Source organism: Acartia tonsa, chromosome 11 (genome assembly GCF_053477335.1).
Source record: "Acartia tonsa isolate MP-2025a chromosome 11, ASM5347733v1, whole genome shotgun sequence".
Lineage (NCBI taxonomy): Eukaryota > Metazoa > Arthropoda > Copepoda > Calanoida > Acartiidae > Acartia > Acartia tonsa.
The window spans coordinates 9,539,807-9,552,463 of record NC_137270.1 but is presented as its reverse complement, the minus strand read 5'-3'; the positions used below and the strand labels follow the sequence as shown (position 1 = coordinate 9,552,463).

At 31.3% G+C, this 12,657-nt stretch overlaps 2 protein-coding genes across 3 annotated transcripts in view; one reads left to right on the top strand and one right to left on the bottom strand.

Moving 5' to 3' along the window:
• Positions 1-1,090: 1,090 nt before the first annotated feature.
• Positions 1,091-12,657, bottom strand: part of LOC145331439 (ATP-binding cassette sub-family B member 10, mitochondrial) — a 44,251-nt gene continuing 32,684 nt past the window's right edge. Inside the window, exon 24 of the mRNA XM_080176085.1 lies at positions 1,091-4,585. Within this exon, the coding sequence (XP_080032211.1) occupies positions 4,477-4,585 (109 nt within the window). The 3' untranslated portion in view covers positions 1,091-4,476. The remainder of the gene's footprint in view (positions 4,586-12,657) is intronic.
• On the top strand, positions 6,947-12,631 carry LOC145331437 (uncharacterized). 2 transcript variants are annotated; one of them, XM_080176082.1, is made up of 6 exons: positions 6,947-7,313; positions 7,726-7,799; positions 8,177-8,270; positions 9,832-9,924; positions 10,636-10,712; positions 11,551-12,631. In XM_080176082.1, exons 1-6 carry the CDS (start codon positions 7,236-7,238, stop codon positions 11,669-11,671), a joined length of 537 nt encoding a protein of 178 aa, XP_080032208.1. In that variant the 5' UTR covers positions 6,947-7,235; the 3' UTR covers positions 11,672-12,631. The 2 variants fall into 2 exon arrangements, with proteins under 2 accessions (XP_080032208.1, XP_080032209.1); XM_080176083.1 differs by lacking the exon at positions 9,832-9,924.

The following is a 12,657-nucleotide window of genomic DNA, read 5'->3' as shown; positions in this document are numbered from 1 at the left end:
AAATAGCCGTAATCCATACCAGGACATATATAAAATTTCCTTAAAAGGTAAACTCAACAAAACTATAGTAAGTTGAAGTCTTAAGCTTCAGACAAAATATAAAAAAATCCTTACTAATTCATAGATTTCTTCTTTTACAAGAACAAGGTCTAGGGGGTATCCTTCCCCCATCATATTTACGCCTCTGCTATTACAAGTTATAGAGAAGCTTAACAACTTAAAAATTTTACAGGATTCTTAGAGGATTTTTGTTTACATTCAAAGTATTTTTTATACATAATTCAAGAAGATAAATTTACAAAATTGATAAGAACTCATTATTACTAAATATTTATTTAACAAGAATTACAACATCAAGAAAAGTGAAGCTTGGAAACGGTAGGACAAACAAACACTGACACTTTTATAGTGTCAGAACTGAATAATCAGAATATAAATGTATAAAAGTCGAAAAAAATTGTAAGTAAATTTGTGGGAAAAAAGCAAAAATACAGTAAAATGTTTGAGTACATACCTACATTTTTAGGACTTCGCTTATAACATTGTACTTTGTTGTCCTAGGAATCAGTATTCCAAAAATCAGATTAATTGGATAATTATATCATAAAAATTTGTTGTTAAAAATGGACGTTCGGACACTCCGGTTACGATTATACGTTGCTACGCTTTCCAAGTCGTAACTACTAGAGGAATCATCATGCAAAGTTTGAAATCAATAGGACATTTCATTCATTTCATGCAGGGTCTGCTATTCAGCCAATTAATTCCCATTGACAAATTTAATATTTTGTTGGAGTAAAACTTTTTATGTAACTGAAGGGAAGAAGGTAAAAAGCGCTGCGGCTAGGCAGGCTAGGGGGCCGAGCGCCGCGGCTAGAGTATATAGTCCTGTAGGGTGGTTGGGTATACAAATTTTAAAAATTGAAAAACATATTAACACTGCTTGGAGGTGTACGGTGGCAGGCCAGAGGAGGACGCAGCTTATGGAAATATAAGTTATTGTTATTATTATAAGTCACTGTCCATTGCATTGTGAAGACTGACCGACACCTAGCAATTAAAAAGTAGCTTTGCCGAAACAACATCAGAATTAAAATTTAGAAAAATATGTATTTATAGTAGTATAAGACTAAAAATATGAAAACTTTACATATCAATAAAATACTATATCAAATATTTTTAACAATTAATAAACTACATTTCTGATCACAATTTTAGAAGAAAATTTATATATAGTTGTATTATCCCTTCTCAAATTGCTACATTTACATTTAAAAATATTATATGATGAATTTAAATTTATATTAATATTTTTTTGAGAATAACAAGTTAAGCAAGGATAACAACATTCATAACAGGCGAAGATTGACTAACTATTAGGATAACAAACCATTGGCAATCATTGAGCGACTGCACTTTATAATTTGACATCTAAGTACTCACGTTTTAGCGTTAGAGATGCTGCGCTTCTTATGATAATTAAAGAATTAATTCTAATATGATTTGAACTTATCCATAAGCTATTTCCTCAAGGACGAACTGGCCAACCCTAAATGTTGAAAACGATCACTTTTAATAAAATGTTAATTAACAAGGACACTTGAGCCCATAAGAACCAAAGCAACAATAAAAACATAAAATAAAAAGTTTGACTACGCAGGCAAGGTGATCTTAAATTACCCAATCTCTAGATTACAATCAGAGTCGTTGGAACGTTTTCATTTGACAATCAACTCAATGAAACCAACTAATCAAAATTCAATAATAGTCCCCAAAATTGTTAAGCTTACAAATAAGAAAACGTTGTTATAAAACTTTGGGGACTAGTGTAATAAACAACCAAATGTTCCCTTCCTCCCTGTAAAAAAGGTGTCTGCTGGCCGAATACAATAGAGTAGCTACGCTATTTACAATTAAGGATAAAAAAATTACTAATGACATCATTCAATTAAATAATTACTTTCATAAACTTTGAAACTAAAATGTTGTGACCTTTATGGAAATATTTCATAATAAAAAATATGATAATGAAATTAAAAAACAAAACTAGGCTAATCAAGTTCAATAGTAGCGAAGATTGGTAGTTAATTTTCTCGTATTCATTCGAATCCGGTGGATAGGAACCGGTTCTCATCCATACGAAAAAACTATGTCTAGCATCGTATTATATCCAGCTTTCTACGAATATAAAAATGTACAATCAGAATATTTAAACCAGTTTTTTTAGCTGGTGCCTCCGGCACCTCGGGGCTAAAAAAACTAGTTTTAATCTTATAATTGTACATTCTATATCCGCGAAAAGCCGTTTATAATACGATACGAGAAATAACTAATAAAACCTTAATAGTTGCATATATATGCTACTTAATATCTATTAAATGTCTTCAAAATTTGATTGAAAACCTGGTTCTGAATCGTCATGGAAATGAATGTATAGCATTGATTTAAGTTTTCCATTAAAAAAACGTAGGATCAATCATACTCTTTTCGACATTTTATTTTGCTGAAGCTATAATAATAAACTAGCTGCTATCCCCTAAAGTCCACAAGGGGCATTCAAGAAAAGGACGTAGGGGGGGGGGGGGGTAAGATTTTTACAGAGATGATTTCTCATTGGAGGTTGGAAGTAACCTCATCCAAAACAATTATAACCTTCCCTGGACCTCAGAGGCTTCACTGTAAAATGGAACCATTAAGGTCCAGCAGTTAACGAAATCTTAAGCTACAGACATTCACACCAGTCATATATATCCTGTTGCTTTCAATAGACCAACCAATATATAATACATGTAATGTAGATTCTTTACCTAAAACTGAACTTTGTTTAATTATGCAGTAAAAACTATTGTGACATAATAAAAACGTGACGATTGGACGGATTCACATTTTAAAAGATAATTTTCATTGACAAAGTAAATCTTAAGTCTTTTTTTGATAAGATTTTTAAAAAATAATTAAGTTTAAGTAAAAAAAAAACAGAAAATCTTTTCAAAATAAAGAATAACCAATGGTTATTTATGTTTTTCTTTTATTTAGCTTGATTTTTGTGACAAACATAGCAACATATTTTTAAATAGCCGTCATTAGATATAGAATACGTGGATATTGTGACAAGAAAACTTTTGTCGTTAATCTAGGTTGCTTATACTGCCCTCAGATATTGGTCGATACATTCCTCAGTGGTAAACGGAGTTGATGGGGGTATCGTTATATTAGCCAGCTGGGAGAAAATGTTTATCAGGGTATGCAGGAGTCTGACAATATCTACGTGTTCTACATATATCTATTATTCAAAGCCAACATTGCACTTAGACAATTAACAATGCCGCAAAGCTCAGCCGCATTATAATCGGATAATCTGCAGTCGTAGCTTTAAAAAGGGCGGATACACTGATAATGTCAGTCAAGATCTGCAGGCGATATCATTTTCAGAGTCAATGTTTAAGCATTCAAGTAGGCATTTTTAAAGTTACAAAATCTATTCAGTTAAATTGTTTTAGAAAGGCTCACAATGACATTACCTTAGTGAAAAAAAACTAAGTAATATATCACACAAAGAAAAACTATTTCGTCCCCTTAAATTAAAGGTGAATAAAGTTGTGCTCTTAATATTACAATTAAAGAAAAAATTAGTTCATAGGAATTTTGTTTTCAAAGAAATTTTTTTTTTCTTTGGTTCGTAACTTATTAGTTTGTTTTCTCGTATTCATTCGAATTCGGTGGATAGGAACCGGTTCTCATCCATACGAAAAAACTATGTCTAGCATCGTATTATATCCAGCTTTCTACGAATATAGAAATGTACAATCATAAGATTAAAACCAGTTTTTTTTAGCCGGTGCCTTCGGCACCACGGGACAAAAAAAAATAGTTTTCCTCTCATAATTGTACTTTCTATATTCGCGGAAAGCCATTTATAATACGATGCGAGAAAAAACTATTATAAATTATGGATTCAATGTTTTGGAGAAATCTTAACATAACAATGGACGATAAATTGATGTAAAACCCAAATTGTTATAGATTACCCATCTGTAGATTAAAAGAATGGTTTAAAAGTTAAGACACTGATAGTTTGTATCAACCAAGCAAAATTTGATTAAAATCCCTAAAGTTTTTTTTAACCATCGAATGAAAGAACACGTTTATAATAATTTGGGTACCGGTAAAGTTTACAGTTCAATGTTCCCTCCCTTCTTAATTTTGATACTCAAGTGACATCAAGGGGCGTCCATATGGCATCTGTAGTAAACTATAGTCTCCAGCTTTTTCAACCAGCAGACAAGTTCAAGACCAAATCCATGTTTTTTTTTTATTAATTTCAAGGAGAAAGTGGACAACCAATCACACTACTCCCTAAAGTGTTCTCTCATTTGTTGGGAATCGAATGTTAATTGGTCGGTATCATAACAATGATTTTGTATTAACTTTTCGTCCATTATCTTATCCCTTAAGATCCATGATTGATTAATAAAATTACGCATCATGTTGGAATCCTTTAATTTGTTGTTTGACCAGAGACTCAAATTTTCCTCCAGGTTTCTTCATTAGTTGATCAAATGTTCCTATTTCAGCCACGCATCCTCTGAAAATAACAAGGATGACAACATCCATAAAAGCGAAGCACTGAAACGGTAGGACAAACGGACATGAACAGAACACTTATATAGTGTCAGCACTGAATAATCAGAATATAAATGTATAAGAGTCGAAGCAAAATTGTAAATAAATTTGTTGAAAAACTGCTTTATACAGGATAATGTTTATGGACATACTTACATATTTAGGACTTAATTATAGAGTTGCTTCGCTTATAACATTATTCTTTGTTGTCCCAGGAATCAATATACCAAAAATCAGATCAGTCAAATGATTAGATCACATAAAAATTTGTTGTTAAAAAAGTTAAAAAATCAAATTTTGGTAATGATTATAGAGTTGCTACGCTTTCTAAATCGTACCTAACTACTAAAGGAATCCCCATGCAAAATTTGAAATCGATAGGACAATTCTAACATGCCTAAATTACCGAAAAAAGCTATCCGTTACGGACGAACGTACGGACGAACGAACGGACGTACGAACGAACGGACGGACGAACGAACGGACCGACCCTAATTATAGAAAAGCTTCGCTTTTAATACTATCATTTACCAGAGAGGGAGGGGTCACGGGTCAATTGACTGCAAATATTACTAGTACCAAAAGATTATAAAATATGTTTTTTAATACTTAGATACTTTTTTATGTTATTGGTTCTTTTAGTGTACAATTTTTTCAACCAACAATTTTAGAGGTAATTCTGTTTATTAACATTGTGGATGTACATTTATTTATAGTCCATCGTCTTATTATGATTAATGAGAATCTATTATGTATGCTCTTTCCCAGGGGCTGCTATTCAGCCAATTAATTCTAATTGAAAATGCCGCAAAATGTAATATTTTTTTGGAGTAAGGTTGTTTTTTTCTTCATATAACTGAAGGGGAGTGAGTAAGAATGGAAAAAAGGGAAAGGGGTTGTGGGGAAATTTTCCTTTAAAGTTGTTTGTCATAATCACATTCCCATTTCCGTGGTTCTTTTTATATTTCATATTTTAGTGCTTCGCTACTTATGGAGGTTGCCATCCTTTTGTTAATTGTTAGCCTATATTAATATCAAAATTTTATGTCAACAATCAGGGGCTCAAAAGGACAATAAAACAAAAAATATTATATCTTTCTTACTTTTCCACAAATAAATTAATACTTTACTATATATAGGAGGAATTTTGTTTTCATATAATTCAGGGAAACACTAATTAATAACCCATTGCCCATTCCCTGTATTTTTAATTTAATTTAAATTTTGAATAATTGCGAATTAAATGTTTATGTTTAAACTTAAGAAAAAGGTAATTCCCCTTTTTACCAACATATAAAACTGGAATTACCACTCTCCCAAATAGCAAGGTAGAGATCATAAAAAGAAAAAAATGTGTGTGAAAGAAAGAGTGGGAGGGGGGGGGGGAGGTGTCCACACAACATTGGCAAGCAACTAATAATTCTTTTGGTTTATTAAGTTAATATCTCACATTTATGAAACAAAACAATGTGCTTATATATAAATACACTTCACTTTAGGGTTAGGTAGGTGTTTGGACAGAGTTCAGGGGGGGGGGGGGAGAATAGTTTTCTACAATTTATGGTCCAGTTCTAAGGATGGACAACTCAAAGTACCCCAAGAATTGTCTAAATTGGGACTCTCCTGGAAAGCGCAGCAGAGGAAAACCCAGGACAACCAAGAAGAGTAGCGTGGGGAAAGAATTTGCAGAGATGTAAATGGCATGGGGGAGAGGCAGAAGCTATTTCTAAAGACTGTCCCTCCTGGAGGATTGCAGTGGCCGAATTTGCTGAAGCAGCAAGACGCGAAGATATAGTTAGTAAGTATTGTATGATCATAGAACCATGCCACTAATTTCATAATGGTTTCTGCGCCATGTTAGTTTAGGAGGGGGGAAGGGGGGGGGGGTTCTTGATTTTTTCTTATTCCATGTCTGTAACAAGAATATATGTATGGGATAATGAAATAATAAACACCAACGGCTATTTAAGAGCAATGGGGTCGGGCTAGGGAGGTTAGAGAGTCGACTACCCCTCCCCACTTTAAATTATATTTTTTTCAATGTAAAAAAAGGGGTAATTTCTCATAGGAAGGTGGTGGTAGCATGAAAAAAAAGAGCTACAATAGTAGTTAGAGGAGAATAAAAGATGTAAATTAAAAAAAAAAAAATCAAGCATCTGAATCAAGATATGTTTATATTTAGGACATTTTTTTGTGGTCCATATACAATCTGAGGGAAACCGCCTTATAATTTGGTCTTATAGGCCAAAGTTAAAATGATTACTAAATTCCTGAATTTGGTGCCTCCTTGCGCGCACTGGCATGGTATATAGAACTGCGCAGTTTATTCATAACTAGGAAACTAGTATCTTTTTCAGTAGGCATGTAATCTTATTAGCAATCTGCATTGTCTACAGTTATTAAAAATATAATTTAAATTTTATATTTTTTAATAATTGTACAAAATTGTCTGTAATATGATGATATACATGATTTTTCAGAATGGCTGAGAACCAGTTCTAATCCAGTGGATAACAATTATTTTCAAAGCCATATTGGAAAACAATTTACTAGACAAAATCTAAATCATAAATATTTGTGCACTAAGTCTCAAATAATTTTCTAGATCTAAAATGGAAAAAGAAAAGTCAAATTGCTGTTGTGGATGTACTTTCAGGACTGGCAGTCTTATCATTGGCTCTTTGGAAATGGTATATTAATTTTATATGCATGGCAGTTGCTTCAATATGGTAAAATATTAGGTAAATTGTGAACAAACAGTGGTGAAACCGCTACTGCCACCATTTGCGCTTAACACTTTAGAGGCGATGCTACTATAAAATTCGAAATGTCTGCTAGTCTGTCGAGTTTTCTTGCCACCTTTTATTATTATTGATGTTCCACATTATACTTTAAAGCCACTGCCATGAATAACTAAGCATTCTACTGCTGTTTTAAATTCTTACACCTTTACAGCAAATAAATTAATGCTCTCCCCCCCCCCCCCCCCCCATTAGTTTTATTCTTAATATGATTTCCCTAACCAAATGAGTGTACATGTTCCTGAGAGATAAAGACACAGAAAAGGTTTTAATCTTGATATAACCAACAATTTCATTTCAGATTGGTGGACTTATATGCTTTGTATCTGGTCTAGTATTTTTTATATATTTTATGGCTGATTGGAGGTTTTACAGGTATAAGCCTAAAGAATTTTACACCTACTCAAATCCTTATTTTTTTTCTGAAACATCCTTTAGCATACTTTAAAGGTTTATGATCAATTACAGAATATAAACAGCATTATAAGACTAAATTAGCCTAATATTTCAATATTTATTTAAGCTCTTACAGATTTCTGATCCGAATCAAATAAAGTTTGTCCAATTTAAATTCTTTTATTTTTTAATAAAATTACCTTAGTTTAATTTTTCTATATAAATCAGATTTTTAAGACTATTGAGCAATAACAGTAAAATTACTTTAGTTACCAATTGTCTTACCTCTGTAGAAAAAACCTAGTAAAATACAATTTATTTCTTTTTACAAGAAGCCTTAATACTTTGAATTTTAGAGATGCCGGCATTGACATCCTTTTTGGAATTATCTTAGCTACTGGTGCTGTCTATATTGCACACTCTGCTATACTTATCCATGGTACAAGAAAGGTAATACCCAAGCAAGTAAATACTTAACTTCTAAAACAAAGACAGTTCTATCAAATGCAATACACCACTCTAAAGGCTTCAAATTTTGGGTATTGGGTCTACTTGTGGCAGTCTTTAAGCAGTGTTGGATGTATTTCTTGCATGCAAGGCATAGAATTAAACAGATTGAGAATCAATGTGATCTATAACAGGAAATAGACAAATGATGTTTACGAAAAAACAATTAAAGCCTATCATGAAACATAAGCCAAGAGAATTCCAGTCCTTAAAGGGACTGTAAACGAGAAAATTTCTCATCAGATTATCAAACCTTAACATCATCTCATTCATATAATCTCAAATATAGGGCAAAACTGTCTCTCGTTTCCTTAAAAAAACGGCTTTTTCCACTGACTTTTACTAATTTCCAAGATTGGGAAAAAAATTTCCGGACTATATAAATGTGCAGTTAATTGTCTTTTTTTCCTTCTATAGCTAAAACTAAACTTTTTGACATGGTTCTCTATTTTTCCTAATGGCTAAGCGGACTTTTAACATAATCCTTGCTGTAAACCAATGTATAGTTACTTAGAAATTGATAAAATAAGCAATATCTTTTATTGAAAACCAAATATAATAACAAAGCTAGAAACAGGTTTTTTATTAATATCCAAGTAACTTTAGATGGCCCATCTCTCGCCCACCTTTAATTACAAATTTGTAAATAATAAAGGTGCAATATTTCTTTATAAACAGTCTAATAAAAGTGTAAACTAATTCTCCTAAGTGGGCTATTTATTGTCCAACACAATAAAAAAGGATATTATTATTTTAAATAACCACTGAGATTCAACCCTTTGTAGACAGTGAGGTATTTTTTGTCAATAATACGAATTTAAAATAGAACTTTATTACCTAATTACTACATTAATAAAAAACTAATTGGCAATTTTATATCCTCAAATAAATCCTTAACAGTAAGTAAATTGTTTCAACTATGTATGACAAGTTAAATATCCCTACAAACATTATAAGAAACAAAAACGTTCAGATTTTCCCTGTTTTTTTCCTTTTTCCTCCCAAAATACCATAAAATCAAGGCATTATTCCTGGATATTTTTGTTAATAGGACGTTTTTGGTTGATCATTGTAGTGAAATGTGCTTAGAAAATGTTGAGATTTGATAATCAGATGAGAAATTTACACTCCCTTCAAATTGAAATTTACAAAATTCTTGGTTTATTCAATAGAGATAACCAAGAGGCATAGTTTTAAATCAGCCTATAGGAGAATAGTGAAAGTACATCTTTGACCTGTCATTTGTTGAAACATTTTACGGAATTGAGTACATAAAGGCATATTTTTTTATTTTGTACACATTATGAGTCAGATTTCTTAGCTTTATTATGGGTAAAATATATTGTGTAAATTTCTTCTCTCATATAATGTGGAGCACATGACAACCCACATAATAAGTTAGTTATGAGTAGTTAAATTTCTTAGGATAAAGTTAGATTTAGATGGGGTTAGATGGCTTATCTAGATATATTATGTCTATTGTTTAATCATTCATTTATTTAAGGGAAGACAAGGATTGCTACAATGCTGGATTATCATCCAAGTAATTGGTTTGGTTTTAAGCAAAATTGGTTCTATTGTTGCTGCAATTTTAGTGGTAATATGAATTATATTTAAAGGGATAGTTTCACGAAATGCATTTGAACTTAATTTAGTGAACCGAATATTTTATCCTGGTTAAATGGTTAAACTACATTTATATGGCATATATTTGAAAAAATTTCAATTTTCTACCATGTAGTTTTTAAATTATCAAGACTTGAAAATCGTCTTTTTAAATTGCATATATCACAAAAAGACAATTTTCAGGTCTTGATATTTTAAAAACTACGTGGTAGAAAATTGAATTCATTTCAAATATATGCTATTTAAATGAAGTTTACCCCATTAACTAAGAAAAAATATGCGGTTCACTAAATTAAGTTCAAATGCATTTCGTGAAACTACCCCTTTAAGTTACAAATATATGATTACATGACAAATAAATACAAAACAAAGATGAAAACATCCATAAAACTCTAAAATACTTGTGGCAGTCTTTTAGCAGTTAAAGCGTGGTATTTCTTGCAGGCTTCCTTTAAGAATCAACATTACAAAAATCAAAATTATATTATAATTATCATTATGATCCTATAAAAAAAATCTTTTTCTAAAACAGTAAAAACCTACATATGTGTCAAATTCACCTTTAGACTTCTGGTCACAATTATATAGTTGCAAGGACATCCAAGCTTCAGAGTCAGTCAGTGAGATATAAGGCACTCACAATGATGCTATGCATAACTAATAATAAATGTTCTTTGTTCAGAGTTACCAAGTTATTTTCGGCAGTGTCCTTATTGCTGTGGGAGGAAGTTTCTACGTGTTTGTTGTAGTGTCCCATAGGTAAATTTAATATTTGATTAGTACACTAAATTTGCAAAACTTTTTTTTCTTTTAGGACAATGTTAAAACAATGCCAATGAAAGAAATTAATATTATATCAATCTATCAACTTCCCATCACCTCATGGGGTGAAGCCCCTAGAGACTAAGACATTTGTCTTATATAAAAGTAACAGGAGCTGCAACCACTAGTCCTATTATATATAGGACTGATCAAGTTCTCCTTTTTAGGAAAGCTTCACAGAGATCCTGTAATGGTTTTACGCTTTTGTTTTTCCTTACATCCTTGATCATAAATCTCCTTGTTACATAAATGCTAGTTACATAAGCTGTATAATTGTAATTTCATTTTAAATACTGTTTGAAAATATTTAGCCCTGATTTGTAAGTACACTATGAACTAAAATGGGAGTCTTATTTCAAAGTGCCTTGTTGAGCAAAGAACCTCTTCCCTCAGTTTTGAAATACATTATTTATATATAGTATCGATTGCCTATAGATGCAGATTACTTTATTTTTTTTTGAAATATAATAGTTATTTCTCGTATCGTATTATAAACGGCTTTCCGCGGATATAGAATGTACAATTATAAGATTAAAACTAGTTTTAATCTTGTGATTGTACATTTCTATATTCGTAGAAAGCTGGATATAATACGATGCTAGACATAGTTTTTTCGTATGGATAAGAACCAGTTCTTATCCACCGGATTCGAATGAATACGAGAAAATCTATTAAAGGATCCTTAAAAGTGTCATTAAATGACCAAATTGATAGTATTTGTGTTAATACTCTAAAACGTTTATAAGAAAACCATACACATCAAATCTTAATTTAGACGAGAGTTACTGAATTCTAAGCAAGATGAATCAAATGGAAACACTGCATCTTTCAACGAAATGGAAAACAAAACTTACAACAATATGTACCCAACCAAAATGATTGACGTACAAGTTTAAATAGCAGGATCTAAAAAGCTCATGTGTAATAAAATAACACACATCAATTTATATTAAATTAAAACAAAACATATACTTTTATAAAATTTCATGTTTGTCTGTGTGTATGCGGTAACAGTCTCCCTAAATACTAAACCAAAATAGTTCTCCTACAGTGCAGTTTAAAAAAAAAAAATTATTAGGGTTGGCAATCCGAATCCGGGATCCGGAATCCGCCCAATTTTTGGTCAATTTTGGAATCCAAATCAGGAATCCGTTTTTTAGTAACGGATTCGGATTCTTAATTGGTTGGCTAAAATTAGCGCCTTGAGTTTTTTCTTTCAACTCCCCCTATTTTAAGGCAAAGATTATCTTCATTATAAATAAAATCTTTTAAAATCTGGTTCGATTCTCGGAAGTGAAGTATAGAGAACACCAAGAACATTAATTTTTAGGACATATGTAGCACTTAATTTTTTTAAAAAGCCTTTTAAAATATTGCTAGAATCCGGAATCCGCGGGAATCAGCCATCTTTTGGACGGATTCTTGTAAGAATCCCAATCCGGTCCAAAAATTTGACGGATTGCCATCCCTAAAAATTATTATGATTGAGGGTACAACCCTCCCAAGAGAAATTTATCTAGAGCCGACTTCCCCTCCTCCTTCCTAAAGCATCCATAAAGTCCTCTTAAACAAATATACATTTCTTAAATAATCATGTCACTCATTGTGACCATTAAAAGTACAAGGAAAAATATCTAATCTTCAAATTTTAATTGAAGTGATTTAAGAATGTTATTTGTGATTCTTTTTATAAATTTATTCGGTGTTATATTGATATACATTTTTGATACCTAAATAGTTCATTATTTTTTTTTTTTTTAATTGTATATAAACACTTATTTTAAGATTGTGATTTTATTGTTAGATTTATTCAGCGTCATATTAATACATTTATAACAAAAATATTTTATTACCTATTACCTATTTCTTATTTATTTTACCT

Bases quoted from the DNA above. Each gene is read 5' to 3' on its own strand.
- LOC145331437 (XM_080176082.1), top strand. From the start codon at position 7,236: ATGGAAAAAGAAAAGTCAAATTGCTGTTGTGGATGTACTTTCAGGACT. The intron at 7,314-7,725 runs GTATATTAATTT...ATTTCATTTCAG, and splicing joins TCATTGGCTCTTTGGAAATG to ATTGGTGGACTTATATGCTT. The intron at 10,713-11,550 runs GTAAATTTAATA...ATCTTAATTTAG, and splicing joins TTTGTTGTAGTGTCCCATAG to ACGAGAGTTACTGAATTCTA.